Source organism: Rattus norvegicus, chromosome 1 (genome assembly GCF_036323735.1).
Source record: "Rattus norvegicus strain BN/NHsdMcwi chromosome 1, GRCr8, whole genome shotgun sequence".
Taxonomy (NCBI): Eukaryota; Metazoa; Chordata; class Mammalia; order Rodentia; family Muridae; genus Rattus; species Rattus norvegicus.
The window spans coordinates 149,201,526-149,229,474 of record NC_086019.1 but is presented as its reverse complement, the minus strand read 5'-3'; the positions used below and the strand labels follow the sequence as shown (position 1 = coordinate 149,229,474).

Genomic DNA, 27,949 nt, shown 5'->3' with positions numbered 1-27,949 from the left:
TATTCCAATCATAGGATTATTCAACACTTCTGAATGTGAATTCCAATGCATGTCAGATCTTGACAAAACCAATTGCTTTGGCTTAGAGTAGAAATCTCATCGGTCTCATATTACTCTAAAATATGAAATCTTAAATTTTCATTTAAGATAAATATCTATATTCTCTCCTTGGTAGTTCATTTTTTGTAAAGCCATAATTACATATAGTTTCTCAATGAAAACAGAATTGTTCATTTATTAATTGTTGGTGGACTACCCAGATAAACACATGATTTAAATTTAAGCATAAAAACTAGAAAAGATCAATACTATGATGAAAAAGCAGATCAGAAGAATAATTCCTGGCCATGTAGTGAATATTAATAAGAATATGAGTTTCCATAATGATACTGAGATATTGATGGTCATTTTGTTTTCAGAATGATTCAGATTGGTTCTATATTCAATAAACAAAATTTTAGGTGATTCTGAATTGTTATCAGGTATTCCAATGTGTGTGAGGTACGTAGTTGATGTTCTCTTGTTTCTGAACAGCAAATATCAGAGGCAACTACTATGTTGACCATTTATATAAGAATTGTTTGTAAGACTATGAGAAAGTATGTCATATATATTCTGTTTCTCAATTCCACCTTAAATCCACTTTTGAATGAAGCAAACCAAGTCATCTATTTCAAAAGAAGGTCAGAGAAGTAGCTTGGTAAACTAGGCATTTCAGAATATGTGCCAAAACAGAGTCATGTCTGGGATTTCAATATCCAGTGACATAGGTAGATTTGTGAGCAAAACTGAGGAGAATGACAGTAAACAAAATTATCATCTCATATGCAGATGCAGAACCCCAGGCAAGATAATGCTTACAAATCCTCCAGAGGAGTAAAACAGTTTGAAAAGAGAAGTGTTGACAGGCATCAATATATACTCTAGGTGAAAGTACAGTAATAAAAACAGACAAGTGGGTATATACATGTGACATTCCATCATATTAAACTTTTGCTAAGGCTCATAGTTTGGGTGACATGATAGATATGTTTTCCTTGATTTTAGTCTTATTGTTCTTAAAGGCTTCCTTGCTTTTCTGCACTTTGAATGATCCCAAGTGCTTTTTAAGAATAAAAGACAAGAAAAACGTGGATGGAGATAAGGAAGTTGATTGTTTTTTTTCCATTTATGCTAAACATGGGCATGTGAAGAATGATTTCTTTAGTGGAAATCTAGACAAGCAGTAAGTGCTTTCTTCATTTATTTACTTTGGATTAATTACTTATTTGATACATAGATACTGTAGCTAATAAGATTTAGACCACCATTCTCTCAGTCTTCAATCTGTTTGGTTCTCCTTCCCTACCTAGGATCTATTTAATTATTTTTGTCTTACTGGTAATGATTTCATTGTTTCTACAGAAATATAGGATATTTCATTGTTTATCCTCTAGATTCACAATTTTCAGATAAAATCCTGAAGGAGATGTATGATTTACCATGGTCCAAGAATGATACCTCTGTTTAGTGCCATTTCCCATTTGTAGGTCTTATGCTTTCGCCAACAAACTCATCCTCAAACACAACGTTTATTCATTTCATAAATGCTGAATAACTGATGTTTCTGTGCTATATTAGTGTTTCTTATATCACAAAAGAATGCTGAATTTGTCAACAGAGAACAAGGGTGCATTCGGCCTAATCTATGGCTAAATGTCTTGAAATGATACTTTGGATTGAGCAAATAATCTACATATTATTTCTCTTCTGCTGTGTGATTTTTGAAGATGAAGTTGTGATAGGAACAAAATATTTGTCCATTATGAGAATTTTGTGCTTCCCTTTTCCTTTTGTTATATTTCATACACAGCTATATTTTTTCTGTGTTAATGACAGAACTTAAAGTTCCAGGTTACAAACTCAAGAATAAGTCATTTCAAGTATTTCAGTACAACAGTTGTTTCTGTCTTAGAATAGGGACTGCCCCTGCAAGCAATGACCTCCTCATTCCTCCTTCAAACATCAGAATAAAAATTCTTGCTTGTGGGGTTGGGGACTTTGCTCAGTGGTAGAGCACTTGCCTAGCAAACGCAAGGCCTGGGTTCAGTCCCCAGCTCCGAAAAAAAAAAAAAGAAAAAAGAAAAATTCTTGCTTGTGATACCCGCTTACATTTTAGAGAGCTTAAAAAGGTTATAATTTAGGCAAATTCCCACCATCAAGATCATTGACTGATGTTAAATTGTCATATCTCATTTATCCCTGTCTTATTTCTCTTAGTATAGAATAGAGTTTATTCAGGACATGGGGAGGGGAGTCAAGCGGTTAGTAGCAGCAGAGAGAAAGAGAGAGAGAGAGAGAGAGAGAGAGAGAGAGAGAGAGAGAGAGAGAGAGAGAGAGAGAGAGGGAGGGAGGGAGGGAGGGGAACAAGAAAGAAGAAGAGGAGGAAGAGAGAAGAAGAGAAGAGAAGGAGAGAATGGAAGAGAAGAGAGAAGAGAAGAGAAGAGAAGAGAAGAGAACAGAAGAGAAGAGAAGAGAAGAGAAGAGAAGAGAAGAGAAGAGAAGAGAAGAGAAGAGAAGAGAAGAGAAGAGAAGTAGAGGAGTAGAGAAGAGGAGTAGATGCTGGCCATGAAGAGAAGGGTAAAGTGAAGGGGAGAGAAGGGACAAAGGGGGAAGAGAGTTAGAGCAAGAGATCAGGAGAGCAAGAAAGCAACGATAGCTATTCCATGTTTATTTCTCTTCCCAAGTATGCTAAATATAGAAAGGTATATACCATGTGGATGTGCACAAACTACACTCTGATTTTATGTTCGATCATAATATTTTTTAATGAGTATATTGCTTTTTTAAATATGAAATTGGGTATTTCTAGCAATGTGTTCTGGACATGCCAAGAAAATTGTTACAAATTACACTGTAACATTTGGTTATTGTGGGTCCTCAACATAAGACATTATTATATGCTCCTCTATATCTCAGTGATCATATAGTCTGAAGTGCCTTAAAATTCACAATTGCTGTTTTATTAGGCAAAAGCACCCTTAAGAATATTGAAGAATGAAAAATGAAGAATTATGGGGAATAGGGTCAGATTGATTAAATTCACAAAAGAATATGCATAGTGATATGGAATGATGAGGAAATGATGTATTAATTCAATATCAAACATAAATGAGAATGATCAAGTGATTGTGAAGCATAGTTTAAACATAAAGTTTCATCAAGGATGAGGATTATAAATATCCTGTTACTCAAAAGCATGTGACATCCTAGATATTAGAGGAAAAATTTGTCTTTCTGAGAGTCCAGTTGAGAATATTTCTAAGTCCTGCCTTTATTAAGCATTGAGTCCTTATCAATATTGTACCAAACTGTGTAATAAACCTATTCAGGGTGACAAAGTTACAAGGCACAAAATAAGTCACAAAGAAATGTTTCTTTTTCTCCTAATCAATGAGAGTTCAATGTTGCAAAACAAGACAAAAATTTTATTTGTATATTTCTTTCATTGTCTTTTTGCATATATATTCTACATAAATTTAGTACTTGTTATCAAAGAAAAGAATAATATGAGCATAAAGGTCTTATGTGTACAGGAGATGTACAATCCAGGTCATTTATTTATTTTGTTTTTAATATAAATTTATGTTAACTAAATATAGGGCTGTTTAATTTATTTCACTGATAAGTTTCCATATATTTCATAAAAGATAATATACTGTTTCTAAAGTAATAATATGTTTTGTTTTTGTCTATGCCACAGCGTACGCTATTTGGCTATTTAAAGTAAGTTTATCAGTTGTATTTTTCTCTCATTTTTAGGAACATAATAGCCTAGTTGACAAACAAAATGAGTTTATGGAAACAAATCTTAGAATGAAATCAATCTATATGTTTTTCTTTTCTGAATAGTAATCAAATTATGTGTGAAAGGGGGGAATCATAGCTTTCTAGGGGATAGTTATAATTCAAACAACACCATATATATATATATATATATATATATATATATATATATATTACAGTTTTGCCATACAGAACTATTGATAACACTTTTAATTTAAAAGTTTTCAGTCATTGCCATACATAATCAATCTGTATGCTTTATTATTTATAATTTGCTATATATTATTTACAATGATAGTAATAATCCACTGCACTTTTCAATTGATCTGTATATTACTTGCTTTAAGTGGCTATCAATTTTACAGTATATTTTTCTTTGTTACACAAGGTTTACAATTTGGATAAGATTATTTGATTCTATTTCACTGAACAAATTATTTCTGGGATTCTTTCTTGTCTCAAATACTTTTAATTTAAAAGATTAAAGGACAGAAGACCTTGAATTTTTGTGAAGAAGCAAATATCATACTTCATTATATTGCACTGTAAAATACCATATGCTGTAATGAATCTACACAAGTAGCTATATTCCATTTCTAGTCCTTTCTTTGCTGTAAGTAATATAGAACTTTAGGAATATAGTTACTAAGAATTTACAATACTTAAAGTAAACCCCCACCTTTTTTTTCGGAGCTGGAGACCGAACCCAGCGCCTTGTGCTTGCTAGGCAAGCGCTCTACTACTGAGCCAAATCCCCAACCCTAAACTCTTTCTTTATGCATTTGCTTTTATCTTGAATCCATTTAATATACCAGACCTATACTCAGTATCTGCAGTACACCATCAGATGCAATCTTTCAGTAATAGTAAGGGTTTACTGAATATTACAATGTAATTAGCCTTCTGAATTCAGGAATCATTTCTTGGTATATAGGTTAACAAACTAGACTTCTCATATTCCAACTGTTCTGGTCCCCTTCCTGAAAGAAATTACATTGGGAGAACATTACAAGTTGTCAAACAGGCTTTTATTGAACCCTGAAAACTACAGGAAGATTAAAAATGTAGCATCTCAGAGATAAGTACAAAAGAGAGCTATTTATACCTTTTTGAATTTATTTCTATTTATTTTTTTTAATTATTAGCTTTACTTCCTGCTCAATGTCCCCTCCTCCTCATCCCCTCCTACAGTCCTTCCTCTATACTGTCTATACCTCCTCCACTTCTCCTCTGAGAAAGTTGGATCCCCAGTATTATCACTCTCCCTTCCCAACATATAAAGTCTCTCTGAGATTAGGGGCATCTTCTCCCACTGAGATTAGACAAGGCAGGCCAGCTAGAAAACATATCCCACATACAGGTTTTTGGGACAAGCTCTGTTCCAATTTGGAACTCAGGCATGCATGGAGAAGGGTAGTTAGCCAGTGTATGTTCTTTGAGCGTTTAGGTTAGTTGATTCTGTTGGTCTGTTAGACTAAATGCTTTTCCTCCTATTGATGCTAGAGAATGCCATCCTCTGTTGCATAGGCAACTGGAGCCATGGGTCCTTCCATGTGTATTCATTATTTGGTGGTTTAGACCCTGGGAAATCTAGTGTGGTCTGGTTGGTTGATATTGTTGTTCTTCCTATCCTGTTGCAAATCCCTAAGTTCCTTCACTTGTTTCTCTAATTCCTCCACTGGGGTCCCTGTGCACAGTCTAATGGTTAGCTGCAAGCATTCTCCTCTGTATCACTAAGGCTCTGGCAGAACCTCTCAGAAGACATCCACATCTGGCTCCTATCAGCTAGCACTTCTTGACGTCACCAATAGTGACCGAGTATCGTGGCTGCATATGGGATAGATCCACAGGAGGAGCAGTGTTTAACTTCCTGAATTCTTTATAAATTTTGGTTATTAACTGTGTCAGTTGTAAGGCTGGTAATGATCCTTTCCCTATCTGCTGCCTTTTTGTCCTATTGACATTGTCCTGTTCTTTGCAAAAGCTTTTCAGTTCCTGAGGTCCCAGTTATCAATTTTTAATCTTAGAGCCTGAAATATTGGTGTTCCATTCAGGGAACTGTCTACTGTACCTATGTGTTCAAGGGATTTTCCACTTTCTCCAGAAGTAACCATTATTGTTGGTAGGATAATTGAAAAATAAATGAGGATAGCTTGTCCGGTAGTAAGTAGCTGCTTGTATATTTCTAAATTGAATTTGCTGTCTGATGCAACCTGATAAAATCTGTACATTCAAAAGTATATAGTTTTATTTTTTTTTTGAGGGATAACTGTCCATTGGAAAAACTGAGATCCATCTTAAACACCTTGACAATATCTGATACAACCAGTCCTATACACTACTTAATCATAATTTCCATATCTCAGAAGGGGAATTATCTATGTGTTTATAGTTAAGCATTGTAATATGAAATTTGGTTAGTGCAATAAAAATGGACTTAAGTGTGTTTTTTCTCCAATATCAGCATTGGTATAGTTTAGATATGATACCTTTCTGGTGTTTTGCATGTTTTTTTTGAAATCCAGGTCAGCAGAGACTGTGTATGTAATAGTTAGCAGGAGGTTTCAGATACTGTCTATATATATACACACCTTCAGAATTGTCTAATCCCAATTTTCAATATATTTGTTCCTGATTGCCAGAGCTACATAGCAAATGTTTTGGCCATTTTTGGTCTCATGTAGGTACATAGTTGAAACAAAGGAATAAAGGAAATCAATGAAACTTTTTAAAATTAATTACTTTAGGTATTTATTATTATACTCCAGATTTTATTCCCCTCCCAGTGTACACCTGTTCAGTATCCTGAACCCCAAGTCTCCACAAGGATATCCACATCCTGCCAACCCACCAGACCTATAAACTTCCTGGGGCTTCCAGTCTCTTGAGGGTTAGACACATCTTCTCTGTCTATACCCAGGCCCTGGGAGTCCTTTGATGTATATGTGTTGGTATAAGATGGTGCAGACTGCCTGGTTGGTGATCCAGTGTATGAGATATCTCGGGGGTCTAGGTTAATTGATACTGCCGGTCCTCCTACAGGGTTGTCCTCCTCCTCACCTTCCTCCAGATTTTTTCTAATTCAATCAGAGGAGTCCGCAGCTTCTGTTCTTTAGTTCAGTGCTCATATCTGCATCTGACTCTTTCATTTGCTTGTGGCATCTTTTGGAGGGAACTCATGATAGGTCCCCTTTGGTAAGCCCCCCATAGCCTCAGTAATGGTGTCAGGTTTTGCCCCGCATTGAACTGGATCCCACTTTGAGCCTGTTACTGCACCTTCTTTTCCTCAGGCACGTCTCCATTTCCATCCTGCATTTCCTTCAGACAGGAAGAATTATGGCTCAGAGCTTTGACTGTGGGGAAGCAAACCCATCCCTCACTTGATACTCTATCTTTCTGCTGGTGAAGGGTTCTATAAGTTCGCTCTCCCCACTGTAGGACTGTTCATCTAAACACCTCCCCACTTGAGTCCTGAGAATCTCTCACTTCACAGGTCTCTGGTACATTCTAGAGCATCCTCCCAACATATTTCCACCTAAAGTCACCTGTTTCCATTCTTTCTGCTGGCCCTCAGAGCTTCAGTCTATTTTCCCTACCCAATACCAGACCATGCTCCCCTCTACCCCAAACCCCATCCACTTTCCCTCCCTTCCCCTCCCTCCTTTCTTGCCCCCTTTTAGTTGCTTCCTTCTCCCTCCCAAGATGGACTGAGGCTTCCTTTCTTGGGCCCTGGAGCTTGTTGACCTTGATATTTTCTAGTTCCATCCGTTTGCCTGTAAAACTCAAGTTTTCCTAATTTTTAATAGTTGAGTAATATTCCATTGTGTAAACGAACCACATTTTATGTTTCCATTCTCCAGTCGTGGAACATCTGGGTTATTTCCAGCTTCTGACTATCACAAATAAGGCCAATATGAACATAGTGAATCATTTGCCCCTGTGGCATGGTGGGGCATCTTTTCGGTACATTCCCAAGGGTGGTATTGCTGAGTCTTTAGGTATGTCCATTTCCAATTTACTGAGGAAACTTCAAATTGATTTCCACAGTAGTTTTACCAGTTTGCAATGAGTTTTATGCATGGTGATGAATATGTGTGTATTTTCATTTTTCTACTCACAGACAGCAAGTTTTTGAAGATGCTTTCTATTTTCCATCATATATTTTTGCCTTCTTTGTCAAAGATCAAGTATGCATAAGAGTGTGATTTTCTTTCTGGTTCTTTAGTTCTATTCCATTGAACAACCTGTCTGATAGCATGCAGTTTTTATCAATATTCCTGTGTAGTAGAGCTTGAGGTTAGGGATGGTCATTCCTCTAGTCTTTCTTTCATTGTTAACAATTGTTTTTGCTATTCTTGGTCCTTTTGTTTTGTTTTGTTTTGGTTTTTTCTTTTTTTGGCTTTCCAGATGAATTTGAGAATTGCAACTATTTTAAATTTACCATATTTCAAAAATTGTGAGAATAGCTCTACCAGTTTTATATTGAAGCAGAAGGTCTTAGACTGACTTTTCCTTTTTAATCCTTTAATAGTTTTCCACAACAGGTTTTATGCTGTTTAATTCCCTTCACCAAGAGTTTTCTTTCTTTTTTTTTTAAAATTATTTATTATAAGTACACTGTCACTGTCTTCAGGCACACCAGAATAGGGCATCAGATCCCATTACAGATGGTTATGAGCCACCATGTGGTTGCTGGGATTTGAACTCAGAACCTCTGGAAGAGTAACCAGTGCTCTTAACCACTGAGCCATCTCTCCAGCCCCACCAAGAGTTTTCTACATATTCTTTTTCCCCTACATAACCAATGCAATTATTCAAGAGGAACTTATGCTTGTCAAGTTATCTTTCAATGAAGAATGGTTAAGCTGACTTGAGTTATAGACTTGAAGAAAACAATGTCATCTCAAAACAGTCAGATATTGCTTATATGAGTAGAATTGTGTGGCAAATTTCCCTCCTTTTGCTGTAATGTCTTCTGGCTTAGGCTTTTGAAGATTTTATAGAAGCTGTCACAGGTAATTTAACTTCACATGTGCAATTTCTCTCCATTGGCCAGCGGATGATTGTTTTTTGTTATTACAAAATACTCTTTGAATTATTACATAATTTTTGCACTCTTTATTTCCATAATCCCTGAACTTGAAAGGGAGTTTGTTTCATATATTTTCTTAAATACAGCACATTCTATAGTTCCTTATTCTCTGCAACTAATTCGGTTGCTGTTCTCTATGCTAAGCACAATCTTTTGTAAATGTACATTTACTAGGTGAAGGAGAAATATGTATTAATTTTAAGTTGTTGGGTTTACAGAACTCTTTAGTGTTGTGAAGTAGAATCTTTCATGATAGAAATACTCCATGCTCTAGTCAAGTTCCTTAAGAAAGAAAATAAACAATTCAAAGCTGATAGGAAGTTCACAAAACTGACAGGATTCCTGAAGACCCTGCCTCTCAACAGTAAAATGGTAAGAATTCTGAGATAATCTTTTATAAAACTCATTATGAAAAAAACCCTCTAAGACAAACCCAGTTATCTGAAAGTAGCAGAGATCAACCAAGCAGGCCAGAAAAATACAAAAAACACCCTAGCTGACAGTAAGAGATTCAGAGTAATTGAGCTTCCTGGAAAGAACACTCTCTCACCCACTTCTTTCCTGAAGATTATTCAGTGTGATCCAGGTGCACAGTTTTGGTGAGTGATCATGATGCATACTGTGCTTGGCTTTGTTGATGCAACTGACTCTCAGTCACTTCCTATTCTGTTAATAACTCCTCATATATGTTACTGTAGATAGCCCCAACAGAATTAATTAGTTCACCAATTAGAACTTGGTTTTATCTGTACTTTAGTCTGTTATGGATGTTAAATCTTATGTGTATATGCTTGTGTTCTACCATCCCAGAAGAAAGTAAATCAAATAACATAACTGGCATCAAAACAAGGATTCAGTGCAATAAAAGAGTTGCAGAGAGGAGTGAGTGTGTGGTCCTTTCTATATTAGCAAGTTATTCAACCTAGTCTTAGAAGCCCGATGAAGAAGCATCAAGAAATTCTATTACAATTGTCCTTGATTGTACAGTGGGTGATAATATATGCCTTTCTGGTATGGCAACCATAACATGATTCCTGGTTTCGTTAATAAGACATGTAACTAAAACTGTACATCAGAATTAGTAGAGCTTTTGGGAGAAACTCTCCATTTATGTGATTTGGCATGACATGTGATGGATTAGTTTGGTCCATTACATAAATACAGAAAAGTCTGAAAAATAGTTTAGAAGTGCATTCTTGAGATTAGTGCATAGGGGTCAAGATTGTATGACAGGATAAGCTGAGGTTTGCATGATCCATGTTATTTTTAGCTGCAGAAACATGTGAATCTAAGATGGCAATTTGAATCATGAAATTGCTTGTGTATTGGAAGAATTGCAATAGAAGAAATAGCTGACATCATACATCTTAGCCTTTATCTGGCAAATAAGTGAGATAAATGAGAGAATGAGAGAGATATAGTAAATGTCATGGAAGATTTCACTTAAGTCCAAACAATAGAAGAAAAAAATGCAAAACAAAATAACAGCCACAGCAGCAGCAGCAGCACCAGCAGTAACAATAACAGCAACATAAATACAACGTAAATATTGGTGACCCCCAACATCCAGGTGGGAGCTTTTAGCATAGTCTGTTAAGACAAACAAAAGAGTTATGGAAACACCTGAACTGCTAGAAATAAGGAGACCTTTTCAACCAGCAATTAAATAGCTTATCACAGAGAACTTAGAGACTCTGTAGAACATGGAGGTGAAAGGGATCACTATTACTTCTGTGAGAGCAGAATATTGACTTTAAACAGCATGAACCAAGCCCATTCTTGTTTTCCATGCTTCCTACTTTTGGATAAATGCAAGCCCATAGTTAATTTTTAAGGACCTACATATGCATTTGTTGTCCTGCTCCTAGCCATAATATTCATAAACCAACACTCTTTATTTCTAAATAAGTCCACAATTAAATCCTGTGTTTTATGGGTTGATTCAATCATGTTGTTTTCATAACTGTAAAAAAGTAATTAAAACAGTTTGTATATTTCCCACCTGCAAAATAGTATGCTAGAGAAGATCATTTGTCCAGTTAAGATCCCAATAGCCAAGTAAGATAAATGGTGAGTCAACCACTAACACCAGGGGACTCCTGAAACATGGTAGTTGAAAAAAGTGCAGCATGGCAGTGTTCTTCCTTATTTCAGGGTAGAAATGAACAGATTATATCGAAGCAACTTAATTAATCAGAGGTAGAAAAGTATAGGAAAGCTCCATAGAAAAACTCTAGGATATATAATTGTAGTGTCTCTGAATAAATAGGGATTGTGAGAAATAACAAAGTTACTCTCTCCCTTTTATGCTTTTGTGACAGATCTTGATCTGTACAAAAATAATTGTTATAAATGGAGGTAAGTTTTGCATTCTGTATTAGACTTTTTTTTTATTTTAGTTAATACTTTCCGTGAATAACCTAGGCAAGCTCACAATTGTTAAGATAAAATAACAATAGACTTCAAAGTGATTCTCCAAATTGTCACTGTAAGCCCAGTATTTGCTATAGGTTCATGGTTCAGGATGTTTCTTTCTCATGTCAATAGAAAAGGTTTTATTAAATAATTTATCATCTGAATATTTGCTCATATTTAGAAAAAAACATCTGAAGGACATAGAGGTAAGTCTAAAAGAATGATCAATCTTCACAGGATGTAAAGAAAAAGGAATACATTAAAAATTTTAGGCCTGTCATGTACTATAATGCTACAGAGGATCCCTCAAATTGTATATTAAACGTTCTTCTGAAAGCCTACCTTTCTGTGTAAAGAAGCTACAGGAACTTTGAAGGTATTTGGTATGTTGGCAGATTTAAATACACCATCATTGTCAAGCTCCCTGTGCTTTATCTAGCTTTATAAAGAAGACTGTTATATGATATTGTGACATAAAAGTTCAAGAATCTTTTGGGAAGAATAACATCTTTTTAGGACAAGATAAGTACCAGTGTTCTGCAGTATCCCTTGTTCATTCCTGTTAAAACTGGCCAAAATTTCAGAAGGCTATAGCAGTGGTCTATAGGTAAAGCAACCATATCAAATGCTTTCTACAGGGTTTTGGTCTCATTTCTGTAAAGAAGAAGAAGCATAAAATAAAAAAAAATCAAATAAACTGTTAAATCAAACGACAGAGCAGATGGAATTTATAACTGGTCTCAACTCAATGACGATAAATACTGAATACCCAATAAAGTGCTGAACTAAAGGTTTTCTGGATAAATCTTCTAATAGTGCACGAAATTTAACTTTGCAAATATGGCAATCATAATTACACAAACAGTGAATGGTGTATGGAAGCCATATCACCAATCTAATTGAAAATATCTTACAGTCTCTTTAAAGCCCCCCAACCTCCACCTAGTAAATTAAACTGCAGTTAAACTAGATGAAGTACTTTAGTGGATAAGTCTCATTTTATTTGATGCCTGGTACAGAAAGGGTGGTTGTAGACATACTGAACAAGAATAAGTAGCTGTGGGAACAAAACTGAACAGTAGCCTTGTGGCTAGAAAAGGAACAAGTAGACAATGGTTTCAGATATAGGATTACAAATAATAACTCATAATATTTGGCCCATGAAAATCTGTACTGACATCTGGGTAATATTTAGGAGCACCACTTAATGGATTCCTGTGTATGGAAAGCAAAATATAAAGAACTTCAACAGGAATCAGAACCCTTGACAATTTTTCTTGTAGCATTCTACAGTACATTTTTCTCCTGTGAATCAGAAAAGAGATATACTTATGAAATTATGGCACAATTACCCTCAGGTTACCTTGGAAGCTGCTCATGTAGTCAACATAGTCTTGTCATGGATGAACCAATATAGGTTGACTAAAAGAAAATGTTAATGGCTTTGTGTAAAATAGTTTGTTATTTTATCTTTCAAACATGTGAGGTCTGTTGCTGATTATCTGAATCAAATGCATATCCTGATGGAATGCACACATAAATCAACCTACTCTGTAAGAGATTAGCATGTAGACTTCTCAGAGCCTATGCCTGTCAGTGAGGGATAGAATTATCCCTAAATGTGTGTGATCACATACACAATAGTCTTAAAAGCATTCCCATTGAGGTGATGAATATATCAAGCAACCATTAAGGTTTTCAGCCAATGAGCTATGTACACATGCCCATATAATTGGTAGTGAATAAGGTAACTATTTCACTGAACTGAACACAGATTTGTACCAAATACAACTATTTACAATGGTACCTCCACATAACTTATAACTCCATTGGGGCTAGATCAACTGAATGAAACAAAATAGGTTTTTGAAAAAATACCTAAAATGTTCAAACTTCTAGGGTGTCAAAAGTAACCCTATGTAAATGGACAATCCAGGAACATATAAGGTGATTGAGTGTAATCTTATTCCCGCAGATGGGTTTCATCCCACTAATTTCTAGGCCAGGAAGTTCCTTAGGCTCCACAAACATGAAAGGTACTGCTTTTAATCTTGGTTTTATTAAAGAGCTAGTAGGTAGGACCCTATTGCTGAAGACACTGCACATTTTAACGGCAAAGCTAAGATTGTGCTGGGGAATCCCAATGTACTGATTGTTTTCATAGCATTAGAGGAAACAATGCAGGATGAATGTGGAGAGTTGGCTTTAATATTTTTGTTTGACTATGACCCTTCCATGCTCAAATAGTGACATGCTACATAGGATATGCTTGCTTATGTAATTTTGACACATGTATCATGACCAAGATCAACAGTCTTCTGATTAGATTTAAGACTCATTCCACAAGGTGAAATTTATACTAATTATAGAAACCAGAACCTAAGAGGTTATTGATCCCGGTAATGGAACAACTTCTCATGTTTTAATAGATGGAAGTGACACAATACATTCTTTCAATATTTTGCTGTATAATAAAGAGAAAACATAAGAATTATGGTAAAATTAATTTTTACAGTGTTAGTATTTTAAATTTTATTTAAAACATAATAAATTAATATACCATTATAAAACTTTCCCTAATTAAATATTAAATTCTCAAAGGGAAACTACATTTTATTACTACAGTTCCCTATGTATCTTTTCTTCATTCATAAACTCTCTCTGAAAATATACAATACAATTGCAATCTTGAGTTAAATTTGTGTCTTGAAAAAATGTTGCTTCAGACTTTGTATGTCAGTACTGAGATTTTTTTTTCTTACTTTGATGAATTTATTATTTTCCTTCGTCTTTATTAAATTGAGTATGTCTTATTTACATTTCGATTGTTTTTCCCTTTCCCGATTTCCAGGCCAACATCCACATAACCCCTCCCCCTCTACTTCTATATGGATGTTCCCCTCTCCATCCTCCCCTCCCCCAACAATCCTGTTCACTGAGGGTTCAGTTTTGGTGGGACCAAGGACTTCCCCTTCCACTGATGCCCTTACTAGGCTATTCATTGCTACCTATGCAGTTGGAGCTCAGGGTCAGTCCATGTACAGTCTTTGGGTAGTGGCTTAGTCCCTGAAAGCTCTGGTTGTGTTGTTCATTTGGGATCTCAAGCCCCTTCAAGCTCTTTCAGTCCTTTCTCTGAATCCATCAACTGGGGTCCTGTTCTCAGTTCAGTGGTTTGCTGCTGGCATTCGCTTATGTATTTGCCTTTTTCTGTCTTTGTCTCTCAGGAGAGATCTACAACCAGTTCCTGTCGTCCTGCACATCTTTGCTTCATCCATCTTATCTAGTTTGGTGGCTGTATATGTATGGGCCACAGATAGGGCAGGCCCTGAATGGGAGTTCCTTCAGTCTCTGTTCTAAACCTTGCCTCCCTATTCCCTCCCAAAGCTATTCTTGTTCCCCTTTTAAAGAAAGAGTGAAGCATCTGCATTTTGGTCATCCTTCTTGAGTTTCATGCATTCTGTGCATTTATGGTAATTTGAGCATTTGGGCTAATAGCCACTTATCAACGAGTGCATACCATGTGTGTTCTTCTGTGATTGGGTTACCTCACTCACCAATGGCCTATGAATCTCATAAAGTCATTGTTTTTGATAGCTGAGTAGTATTCCATTGTGTAGGTGTACCACATTTTCTGTATCCATTCCTCAGTTGAAGGGCATCTGGGTTCTTTCCAGCTTCTGGCTATTATAAATAAGGCTGATATGAACATAGCGGAGCATGTGTCTTTGTTATATGTTGGGGCATCTTTGGGATATATGACCAAGAGAGGTATACCTGGGTCCTCAGATAGTTCAATGTCCAATTTTCTGAGGAACCTCCAGACTGATTTCCAGAATGGTTGTACCAGTCTTCAACCCCACCAACAATGAAGAAGTGTTCCTCTTTCTCCACATCCTTGCCCGCATCTGCTGTCGCCGGAGTTTTTGATCTTAGCCATTCTGACTGGAGTACCAGGATTTGATTAACTGTGATTCTATTTGTTTCTATTTTACAATTCCTTTAGTTCTATACCTTGTCTCAGGAGAATGCCTACTACTTTTCCATCAACTACTTACTTTATTTGATCTTCTACATGTTTGAAAACATGCCAACTCTGCTTATGAGTATGGCTTTTACACCTATTTAAACCAATAGTCTATAATTGCTTTCCAGTTGACAGGGCTGTATTCTTCTGAATACAGAAATAATGATATTCTTGGGCCTGTAACATACTTTTCAGTTATTCATCTGTTGGCAATTAACATAACTTTACTTCAATTTTAACCAATTTTTAAAGGGTAGAATAAAAATCTAGGAAGTATCTGTGTAGTGTCTTTATTCCCTCTGATATTATATGGAAGAGTTGTAGACAAATATCACATTAGAGTTCCTTTTTCCTTTTAACCAATATCTAAAGAAGCATTCAGAATAGTTGCCTCATGGATCACTTTATTAACGATTGATTTTGCACACATGTAAACAAACTTGTGCTATTTTTAAAACTTTTCTTTCATTGCTTGAAAATTTAACATAATGTAACTAGAAAACCTTCACACACCTTCCACAACTCTCCAATATTAGTCACCATTCCAAACCTCACTAAACTCTGTGGCTTCATTTTGTTTAAATGATCCATGTCTAATTTGTGTTTACCAAATGGCATTGGATATGGTACCCTTCACAGGACCAAGGTTCCTAATGAGTGAAAAAACTAAAAAACTGTAAGGAAAACAGATGTTCCCTGTTCCAGCATCAATTAGTTCCCAAAGTTCATCATTGGTAGTCAAATGCAGAAAGGTTCTCTGTAAATTATACAAAAATCTGTCAAAACAGAAATGCCAGAACAATAGCAAAATAAAACACTTTACTCAAAATGACTGAAGTATAAATCTTTTAAAATAAGATTATAAATTGTAAAATAATGCTATATAAAATATATGCTTGTAAAATATCTTAAATAAAAACAAAGAAATTGGATGCTAAAATATTTAAGGACAAAGTTTCACTATTCAGAAATCAGCTATCATAAGCCTAGGACCAGTGATATGAGATCCAGTTAAATGAGTGGATGAAGCATATTAATAGCAATCCACATTATTATAATCCCACATTCCCCCAGATTCTATACTCTCAAGTTCGTAAGAAAGGAGAATAGTGGAAGAAATGAAAGAAGGACTATTGTTATTCTTGCTTTATCTATGGATACATACACTTCTGTGACCTATTGAGAAAAGATCTTATTTATCATTTCTCATACTTCCAGTAATTTTATGGCTTTAGGCACTTCTGTTTCTGTGGAATGAAACACTATGCATTTAGGAGACAGTAAATCTCCTTCACTTTTCACATATGTTAAACACAAGAATTCTAAGATTATGATAACACTAGACAAGGAGTTAGACAAAAACGCCTTATATTCTATAATCTACTCATCATGTTCACAGATAACACAAGTAAACTTAAGGAGAATTCCGGATGACAAAATGGCACATTTGTAAATTCAACACAAAGTGTGTTTTTAGATTACCACATTTACAGCATAACCTTTAATGAATATTGTGATCTATTACAGGTTGACAACTAAGAACATCCATTTGATTTTATCTCTTTATTTTTCTATTGAGGAAATCAATAGCACCCCTCAGGTTTTACCCAATATATCTCTGCTGGTTAAAATTGAATGTAACTTATTGGCTGATCGGAGTAAAATCAGTTTATCCTCAAGAAAAGGTGATTACTTTCCTAACTTCGACTGTAGAAACCAGAGAAGATACTTAATTGTATTTACAGGACCAATGTGGTTCCCAACTGCCATGCTTGGACCACTTCTGTATATCTCCAGAACTCCAGAGGTGAGGTGGGGTAGTTTGGGTTTAATGAAGCATTACCTACTTTAATGCTTGTTTTCTTAGTGTTTTAGCATACTGGAAGTCAGAGTATGAATTTATGTGTTACTTGATCTATAAAGTTCAAATCATAAGCATTCATAAACTTTATATTGTATATATTCGAACTTTATTGGAAATAGCAAAAGAAGCTATTGTGTGTGGAAGAGTAAGTTCATCTCTACTATTTAAGAAAATCACAATGATTTGGATTTTAATAATGAGATGAATAATTTACACCTTCCAACACTGCCAGATCTTGTTAAATATATTTAGATGTTAGATTAAGATTTGTGTACCTCATCTTCTTTAAGATCAGATTGTTTTATTTATTGATTTTAATGTTCTTCAGCTTTACTATGGGCCATTTCATCCTCTTCTCAATACCTATGAACAATTTCCTTATCTGTATCAGATGGCTATCAAGGACACATCTATAGCTATTGGCATGGTGACTTTGGTGATTTATTTCAGCTGGAACTGGGTAGGATTGATGATTTCAGATGATGATCTAGGACTTCAATTTGCCTCTGAGTTGAGAGAAGAAATGCAAAGATATGACATCTGTTTAGCCTTTGTGACTGTTATCACATATAACAGCAAATTATTCTTGACAATGGCTGGCATGTATTATAATCAAATCATAATGTCTTTAGCAAAAGTTGTTATCATTTATGGTGACATAGATTCTTTTCTACAAGTAATCTTTAGACTATGGCAGTTTGTAGACATTCGGAGAATCTGGATTGCTACATCACAGTGGGATATAATTACAAGTAATGGAGAATTCCTTTTCAACTCCTTTCACGGCACCCTCAGCTTTTCACATCATTACTCTGAGATATCTGGTTTTAAAGAATTTATACAGACAGTGTACCCTTTAAACTACAGTAACACTATCTCTCCTGCTAAATTATGGTGGGTGAATTTTAATTGTTTTTGGCCATCATCTAATTGTAAGAAATTGAAGAAATGTTCAAGAAAAATGCTCCTGAAATGGTTATCTAACAACCAGTTTGAAATGGCCATGAGTGAAACAAATTATAACCTATACAATGCTGTGTATGCTGTGGCCCATTCACTCCATGAGTTAATTCTGCAGCAAGCAAATACATTGTCAAATAACGTTGAGAAAGAACTGGAGTTTGATTCTTTGCAGGTAATGTGTCTTTTTTTAAATAGATACCCAAATACAGCATGTACATTGTTAAAGACATATCATTCATTGATAACTATCTGGTACAGAAATGGTTTAAGGCTATTCAGAAGAGAAAGAAATATCCTTTAGAAAAGATGCTAAACTTTAGAAAATATGAGCAACTTGAATAATATGATGCTCAATGTAGAATCTTTGAAGTGAGTTTATTAAAGTAAATAATAAACTCTATTACCAAGTATCTAGGAATGTTTTGCCCAATGGTGGTGATTTTTTATTGCTTCTTGGCTTACAATAAAAAGTTTGCCCAAACGCGGTTATTTCTTTACTCCTTCATGGTTTATAATACAAACTACATTGGCACTATCAATTATCCTGCAAACATAGGTACTAAAGTCACAATTTGACAATTGATGAAAAAATGTTTTAGAGAATATGATTACCATATAGAAATATTATGCATTTAACAGCTGAATTAAGAACTTTCATGCTTCTTCAGGAAGTAATTTTTTTTAAATTAGTTTCCTGCACTACATTATTTTTGTTTTCTCATTAAATAGCATCAACTGTCTACATGTTTGTTCAAGTTGTCAAACTGCTGTTTCCCAATGTAACAAATTGTTCCTAAATAAAATCATGTAATACTCCCACTTTTGACCAATTGAGACTTAAATTATATCTGCTATAAGATACCACTAAAGACAGAAAGTGGTGACGAAATCTGCAGTACTCTCCAAGCATATCATTCATTGTGCATGTTTTAGGGTATTCACTCTAGTGACTAATTGGAATTTCTAAACTTTTGCAATGTTTACATGAATTTTGTTACTCTTAAAAAGTGAGGATGCTTAATAAAGTTATATTTTGGAGGCAATTAAAACCCACTGGAAATCTACAGTTCATATTTTCTGTTTTAATGTATATGTATAGTTAAGCTAAAATAAAAATTGTGCTTTAGGTCCTCTCTTCCCTGAAGAAGATCCAGTTTGTAAATCCTGCTGGGGACCTAGTGAACCTGAATCAGAAAGAAAACTTGAATGTAGATTATGATATTTTCTACACAGGAGATTTTTTACAAAGTTATGGAATTAAAGTGAAAATAGGAAACTTTTTCAAATACCTCACACAACCTCAAAAATTGCTTATGTTTGACGAAATGGTAGACTGGGCCACAGATATTAGACAGGTGCGTTGGACTTAAATGTAGTACTCTCTATATAAGAATCTTAATCTTTTCATAGACTTGTTCATCCTCATGGAATATTATCTTTCACATTTAGAAACTTGTTTCCTTTTTTTTTCCAGCCCCCCCTAGAAACTTGTTTCCTAACTCGCGATACTCCTGTTTTCTTTCCTGATTTGTTATTTTTAAATAGTGTTTTATGCACAAATGTGTGCATATATATGCACAGACATATTTGTAATAACATTTAGTAACATGAATCATAATAAATTCAGAATAAATATCACAAGCTACAATGAAATGCATTTAAATTTAATATTTGTCTGCAAAAGAAGGTCTTCCAATATTATCATGTTCTAAGTTCTTGTATGTCCTGCCCAATAACTAAAACTTTGTACTGCTAATCCATGTGTTTTTTTTTTCTCTCAGACTCTACCCTCAATATGCAGTACACCTTGCAATCCAGGATTTAGAAAATCCCCTCAGGAGGGAAAGGCTGTCTGTTGCTTTGATTGTAACCCCTGCCCAGAGAATGAGATTTCCAATATGACAGGTAAGAAGGAATTCACTAAAAGTCTTCACTGGACTGGCTAACTTCTCCTATCATTGCAAAATTCACAAGGAATTCTCTATGGAAATTTAAATGTTTAATGTCATCATTAAATAAGAAGTTTAATATTGCTCCTTGAAACAACACACACTTCGTTTCCCATACGATTTGAAATTATCCAGAAGCATTGCACATAATAGTTACCCTGGAAACTCCTTTAGAGTAGTAAACTATGCCATTTATCCTCAGCACAAGGCAATAGAATGCATTTAATTTTTCTCTTCCCCAAAATATTAGAATTGCATACCCTTGTTTTTGAAGTCAAGAGCTTTGTGATAGTGTGTTGATGATCAGTAATGTTGTATCTTTTTTGAGAAATAAGAGTTTTGTAAGGTATCTTATGACAGATGATGCTGAGTACAACTCACATTGTATTTTCAGTTACCTCTACTTTAACTTTACACTTAGAAACCAACATGTAGAAATGTAATTAATGCATTTGTTATAATTTTGGGAGAGGAATGTGTACATTTAAATTTGTATTAAATAAGTCATAATATCTTCATTGGGGCAAGGGTCCAATGAAAACCATGAAAGAAATGTTTACTTCAATATATTAAGCTCCAATGAAAAGTAATACTTTCTAATTGATTGAGAGAAAATAAAAATATGTAAACTTAGAGTTTTATTTAAATTTCTGACAGGTGTACAACTAAGGGAAATGATTTAAATGTGGAAAATATGGAGAATGGTCAAATTCAGATACAGAACATTGTCAATGAAATGTGAAATTTTTAGATAGAGAAAACTACTATGTGTATTATATGCAATACAAGCAAATACAGCATTTTTTGGCATATCGTATAAAAGTTATTAAAGCTCTTAGACTATCAGATGAAATTATGGCAATAAAATCAAGAACAAATGAAGAGTCAACATTTATTTTCTTAATGTTGGTTAAACAAGAAGATTCTACAAAGAAATGTTTTAAGATCTGCTTATTTTGGGGTGTATAAGAGAATTACAAACCATGGTGTATTTACAATATTGAATAAGGATATAAATGTAAACAATTTTGTTATTTTTAAAATAATTATTCTGGTAGTTCAGATGAGGCCATTTAGAAAATTATGAGAGGGTGGAAACAACAGAAATAGAATGTACTCTCTTAAATGGATAGATATCATCACTTTCAGTCTGATTATTTAAGACAATGAGATTGGAAGAAACTTAATAATATTATGGTGAAACTAAAAAAGATACCGGTGGATGGGACTTCATTCTCCCATCCAGTATTAAGTGTCACATATATTTTCTTGAAAGATGGAAAGTTATCTTGCTTGTGATGTCACTTAATAAATATCATACCTTTGAGATCATTGACAGTCAAATATCAAAGATAATATTAATAGTGGTAAACACTGTGCTGTACCAAAATCCATACATTGAAACATAAGAACAAGGTAATATTTTAATGTGTATACTTGGCTGATAATTTGTTTATAACTCCTCTGCTTTCCTTGGCTTCATAAGAAAAAAAACTAAAGCAAGATATAAATTGAATAGTGTGTGTATAAGTAAGGAACCATATGAATACATTGATATTTGAGTCCTATCTTATGACTGATACCCTGACAATAAAATACATATTAGTCTAGAGTAATATGAGTCATACATATGGGCTTCTATGAATTATACGTTCCAATTTATTTTCTTATGGTAGCCACAATATTCTTTCATATTACCCACAATTTTCTTTCAACTCTGATTATGTAAAAATGATAAAGAATTATGTTTCCTTAATCATACATGAGTTCAAGAAATCTACAATCAAGATTAATTGTTTTTGAAAGAATAAAAAATACAGCCAAAAAGTCAGAAATTTAGAAATGCTATCACACCCCTAAGAAGCCCTAAATACCTCAAATTCCAGACCCTGCTCTCTACCTGTAAGTAGGTAAAAGGTCACATTTCTTGAGCCTGCTCTCCCAGAAACTGGATAAAAGGGATTAAAGATAAGGCCCTTAGATATGCGATTCCTGACCTACTAAAGATAACAGAAACTTCTCCCAGGAACTAGCTGACCATAAAGTTAGATTACAATCTTAAAAGCAATTTTGAGAGACAGGAAGCTTCTCCTGTGGCTTTACACTGGTATTCTCCACATTTTTCAATGACACCATCCCTGCCTCCTTGGGTTGTGGCTTCTTTCTTTAAATACCCCTTCTCCCAGCTACTGGGCATCAAACTCCTGGACCCCTGCGTGGGATATGAGTATCGACCTCAGTGCAGTGGTTCCTATCGATAAACCTCATGTGATTACAGCAAGGATGGTCTTGTGTGAGTTCTTGGGGGTACACGTCATCCCAAGACTTGAGTGAGGTTCTCCCCACTCTGGGAGTCTTTCATTATAAGTAAGCACATCTAAATTACTTTCATGGGGAAGGTCAATTTCGCTAATTCAGTTTGATTCATTGATATATACATTAAATTCCTTATGTATATTTAAACCTCTGAATAATAGAGTAATATGATTCCTGATGATATGTATTTTTCCAAACCAGATATGGATTATTGTTACAAATGTCTAGATAATCAATATGCCAACTCAGAAGGAACTCATTGTCTCTCCAAAACTGTGATATTCCTGTCTTATGAAGACCCCATAGGAGTGACTCTAGCATGCTTGGCCCTATGCTTTTCTGCTCTCACAGCTGTTGTATTTGGTATCTTTTTAAGAAACCAAGACACTCTCATTGTCAAGGCCAATAACCGAGCTCTCAGCTACTGCCTGCTCATCTCACTCATCTATTGTTTTCTTTGTTCTCTGCTGTTCATTGGAAAACCACATATGGTAACATGCATCATGCAGCAGACCATATTTGCAGTTGCGTTTACTGTTGCTGTCTCTACTGTTTTATCCAAGACAATTACTGTGGTACTGGCCTTCAAGTTTACTCTTCCTAGTAAAAAGATGAGATGGCTAATGACATCAGGAACATCAGTCTTGATCATTCCCATATGCACCATGATCCAACTGATCATTTGTGGAATCTGGCTGGGAACTTATCCACCATATGTTGATAGTGATGGGCATATTGAACATGGCCATATTTTGATTGTTTGCAACAAAGGTTCAGTTACTGCCTTCTATTGTGTCCTAGGATACTTGGGTTCTATTGCACTGGCAAGTTTCACTGTAGCATTCTTAGCCAGGAATCTTCCTGATACATTCAATGAAGCCAAGTTCCTGACATTTAGCATGCTGGTGTTCTGTAGTGTCTGGCTCACTTTCCTTCCTGTCTACCATAGCACCAGTGGCAAGGCCTTAGTCATTGTGGAGGTATTCTGCATCTTGACCTCCACTGCAGGACTACTAATCTGCATCTTTGCTCCAAAATGCTACATTATTTTGTTAACACCTAAAAACAACTCTTTTCATACCTTTAGGCACAAATGCTAATGTTAAAATTTCTCACTGAATTTAATTAGTATATCCCATAAAAAGACTACATAGCTGGTTCTAATCATCAAATATCAGGTCAAGTAGCAAGATTTGTTTCAATGCACCATTTTTTTTTAAAATAAGCTTTTTATTAAAGTTCTACTATGTGACCCAGATCTCTGTTATCATGAAAAAAAAAACCTTGGTATCAGCAATTTCTTTACCTCTAAAAATGGTTTCCTCTAATTTTTTCTTTGAGTTAATTGCTTGGTCTTTTGGAATTAAATCTTAGTTTTATGAATATTCCATTCTATCATATCCAGTAGAAATCATGTATCATTATTGCATTCTATAATACATATTGGTTAATGTATACTATATGTAACCTTTTCTACTCTTCTATAATTCTAGGAAGGAGTAGAGCTCTAGCATGTTCAATGTTTCCTTTAGGAAACAGCAAGTAATTACCCACAATAGCTCAACTCACCTCTAATGAACAACAATATAAATATTCAGACAATTATGTTTCTACATCAGTTTTGGAATTTTTAATATCTTTATTTTGGTTTAGAAATTTAATAAAATACACTCTGATCACATTAACTTCCTTCTAAAAACAGTCCCAGATATTAATCATATCTTAAACATCCTACTATGTCATGTTTTTATATGCGGCATTGGTGCTCTTAGATAGGTCATCTTCCACTGAACCAAAGGTAATCAAGAAGGGTCCAAGAATTAAATAAAACGTAATCTTCTTATTCTAGCATTTATCATCTGAAGAAAATGACACATTTTTCAGTCATTTTCTTTTCTAAATTATTTTGGAACTAATTTTTGCTCCCTGTAGATAGACTGTTTCCAAGGAAGAGTAAATGTCTTCAATTCTCCTAAAACAGGGAAAAGCTAAAAAAACAAAACAAATGAATACCAATAAATGAGAAATTATTGTTTTCTATCTGTTGATCAATGGAGGTTCTCTCAATAACAGATTACTATTTAGATTATAAAATGACTGTTGAAACTATATTAAAAATTAATAAAAATAAACTATCAATACTTAAGAGATAACATACCTGTTCAGGGTACTGACTAATTTTCACGAGAACCTAGATTAACTTGGTAGCACAGACATTGCAGCACTGAGTGATCTGTAATTCCAAGTCCACTCAGTCCTCAAAAATGGCAGACACTCTCTTCTGGCTTGTATATACATCTCTCTTCAGAATTCACATGCTATAAACAATCCATATATATATATGGAGTATATATGGAGATTATATATATATATATATATGGGTATATATTCTCTCTCTCTCTCTCTCTCTCTCTCTGTGTGTGTGTGTGTGGGGGGGGGGGGTTCACATGTGTGCGCACATCCCAGATAATAGGTATTTTATTTTAAAAGTAAATGGATAATAAACCAGAACATTAAATCTATACATTCAATACAATCCTATAACTACAGTGTTTTTAACAGAAGCCACTTGACACAACATATTTTTGAGAAAAAATTTCAGCTAAGTTATTATATCATTTAGCAGATAAAAATGAAAACTCAGAACTGAAGAATAAAAGCTCAGCAAATATATAAGGATATGTGATCTGTTTCTTTCTTGAGGAGAGAGCAAAGAGAAAAGAATATTTTTTAATTACTTTTGTTTCATTCACTCTCTACCCAGTCTGTCATTATGAATTCCTCCCAACATTGTCATATTTCCTTCTTCTCAGAGAAGGGGAACCTTCTTTGAACACCATCAAAGGCAGGGAGTAAAGACTGAGACAGCTGCTATTTCATCTGTTAGTGGAACCACATGACCACCAAGTTTCACATTTGCTACAAAGGTGTAGGGGGTCTAGATTCAGCTCCTCCATGTTCCCTAGTTAGTTACCTGGGCTTTGTGAGATGCCATTGTCCTAGATTATTTGACACTCTGGGTCTTCTTATGATGTCCTTTACCCTTCTTATTTCCTCACTTTTATTCCCAAATCTTCCAAAACATACTTGAAGCTCTTCCTGATGCTTGTCTGTGGATATGTACATCAACCTTCATCTATTGCTGGATGAGGCCTCTTAGTAGACAGTTATCTTAGGTTCATTTCTGCAAGAAGGGTATCATTAATAGTGTCACAGTTTGGTTCTTTCACATTAAAAAGTGGTCCTAAGTTGTGGGAATAATTGGTTGGTTATCCCCTCAGTCTCTGTTTCAGCCTTATCCCACTCATATTGCAAGAAGGACCAAGTTTGGATTGACAGGTTTTGTTTGTTTGTATGTTTTTCTCTTTTTATAATTGCTTTTTAAATTTACATTGTAAATGTTATCTCTTTTCCTTGTTTCCCCTCCAGAAACCTACTATCACACTGGACCATGATTCTGTGAGGATGCCCCCTCAACCACTCATTCACTCCCTCCCACCTTCCCAACATGACATTTCCCTACAATGGGGTATCTGGTAATGAGATGATCATGTGATTTTTTTCTTTGAATTTGTTTATATGGTGGACTACATTTATAGATTTCTGTAAACTGAACCATCCATGCATATCTGGGATGAAGCCTATTTGACCATGATGGATGATCATTTTGATGTGTTCTTTGGTTTGGTTTGCAATAATTATACTGAGCATTTTTGTGTAGATATTTATAGGGGAAATTAGTCTGAAGTTCTGTTGCATTGTTGAATCTTTTTGTGGTTTAGGTATAATCATAATTGAGGTTTCATAGAAGAAATTAGATAGTATTCATTCTGATTCTATTTTGTGGAATAGTCTGGATGATACTGGTATAATGCCTACTATGCAGGTCTCATAGAATTATCCACTAAACCCTCTTGTACTGGGCTTTGTTTGGGTAGGAGAATTTTAATGACTGTTTCTTTTTCTTTGGAGTTTTGGAACTGTTTAGATGGTTTATCTGATCCTGATTTAACTTTGGTACTCTGAATCTGTTTATAAAATTGTCCATTCCATCCTGATTTTCCAGTTTCATTGACTATAGGCTTTTATAGTAGATCTAATCATTTTTTATCAATTTCCTCAGATTCTGCTGTTATATCTCCCTTTTCACTTCTAGTTTTGTTAATTTAGATACTCCTCTGTCGTCTGGTTAGTTTAGCTAGGGGTTAATCTATCTTGTTGATTTTCTCAAAGAACCAGCTACTGAATTTGATGAATCTTTATATAGTTTTGTTTGTTTCTACTTGGCTAATTTCAGACCTGAGTTTCATTATTTCCTGCCTTCTACTCCTATTTGGTATATCTGCATTTTTTCGTACTAGAAATTTTAGGTGTTCTGTCAAGCTGCTGCATGACTTTTAACATAAAGGGATATTGAATTTTGTCAAATGCTTTCTAAGCATCTAATGTGATGATCATTTTTTTCTTTCAGTTTGTTTATATGGTAGACTACATTGATATATTCCTTTATATTATATTTTTTCCTCCATCTTTATTAAATTGGGTATTTCTTATTTACATTTCAATTGTTATTACTTTTCAAGTTTTCCAGGCCAACATACCCCTTACCCCTCCCCAGCCCTCCTATATGGGTGTTTCCCTCCCCATCCTCCCCCCATTACCGCCCTCCCCCCAGCAATCACATTCACTAGGGGTTAAGTCTTGGAAAGACCAAGGGCTTCCACTAGCACTGGTGCTCTTTCTAGGCTATTCATTGCTACCTACGCACTTTGAGCCTAGAGTCAGTCCATGTATAGTCTTTGGTAGGGGCTTAGTCCCTGGAAGCTCTGGTTGGATGGCATAGTTGTTCATATGGGGTCTCAACCCCCTTCAATCTCTTTCAGTCCTTTCTCTGAATCCTTCAAAGGGGGTCCTGTTCTCATTTCAGTGGTTTGCTGCTGGCATTCACCTATGTATTTGTCTTATTTTGTCTGAGTCTCTCAGGAGAGATCTACACCTGGTTCTTGTCAGCCAGCACTTCTTTGCTTCATCAATCTTATCTAGTTTGGTGGCTGTATATGTATGGCCCACATGTGGGGCAGGCTCTGAATTGCCATTCCTTTAGCCTCTGTTGTAAACTTTGCCTCCCTATTCCCTCCAAAGGGTATTCTTCTTAGCCTTTTAAAGAAGAAATAAAGCTTTCACATTTTGGTCTTCCTTCTTGAGTTTCATGTGTTCTGTTTATTTATGGTAATTCGAGCATTTGGGCTAATATCCACTTATCAATGAGTGCATACCATGTGTGTTTTTCTGTGATTGGGTTTCCTCACTCAGGATGATATTTTCCAGTATCCTCCAATGGCCTATGAATTTCATAATGCCATTGTTTTTGATAGCTGAGTAGTATTCCATTGTGTAGATTTACTACATTTTCTGTATCCATTCCTCTGTTGAAGGGTATCTGGGTTCTTTCCAGCTTCTGGCTATTATAAATAAGGCTGCTATGAACTTAGTGGACCATG

The 27,949-nt window shown here is 35.0% G+C and overlaps 1 protein-coding gene across 1 annotated transcript; it reads left to right on the top strand.

Annotated features, from left to right (window-relative positions):
• Positions 1 to 1,019: 1,019 nt before the first annotated feature.
• Vom2r43 (vomeronasal 2 receptor, 43) lies at positions 1,020 to 23,548 on the top strand. Its single transcript, NM_001099512.1, has 6 exons — positions 1,020 to 1,225; positions 16,884 to 17,163; positions 17,549 to 18,355; positions 19,311 to 19,538; positions 19,965 to 20,088; positions 22,650 to 23,548. Exons 1-6 carry the CDS (start codon positions 1,020 to 1,022, stop codon positions 23,546 to 23,548), a joined length of 2,544 nt encoding a protein of 847 aa, NP_001092982.1.
• Positions 23,549 to 27,949: the final 4,401 nt, after the last annotated feature.

Excerpts from the sequence above, each read along its gene's own strand:
- Vom2r43 (NM_001099512.1), top strand. The coding sequence starts at position 1,020 with ATGATAGATATGTTTTCCTTGATTTTAGTCTTATTGTTCTTAAAGGCT. Across the intron at positions 18,356-19,310 it reads TGGAGTTTGATTCTTTGCAG|GTCCTCTCTTCCCTGAAGAA; the intron begins GTAATGTGTCTT and ends ATTGTGCTTTAG. Across the intron at positions 19,539-19,964 it reads GGGCCACAGATATTAGACAG|ACTCTACCCTCAATATGCAG; the intron begins GTGCGTTGGACT and ends TTTTTCTCTCAG.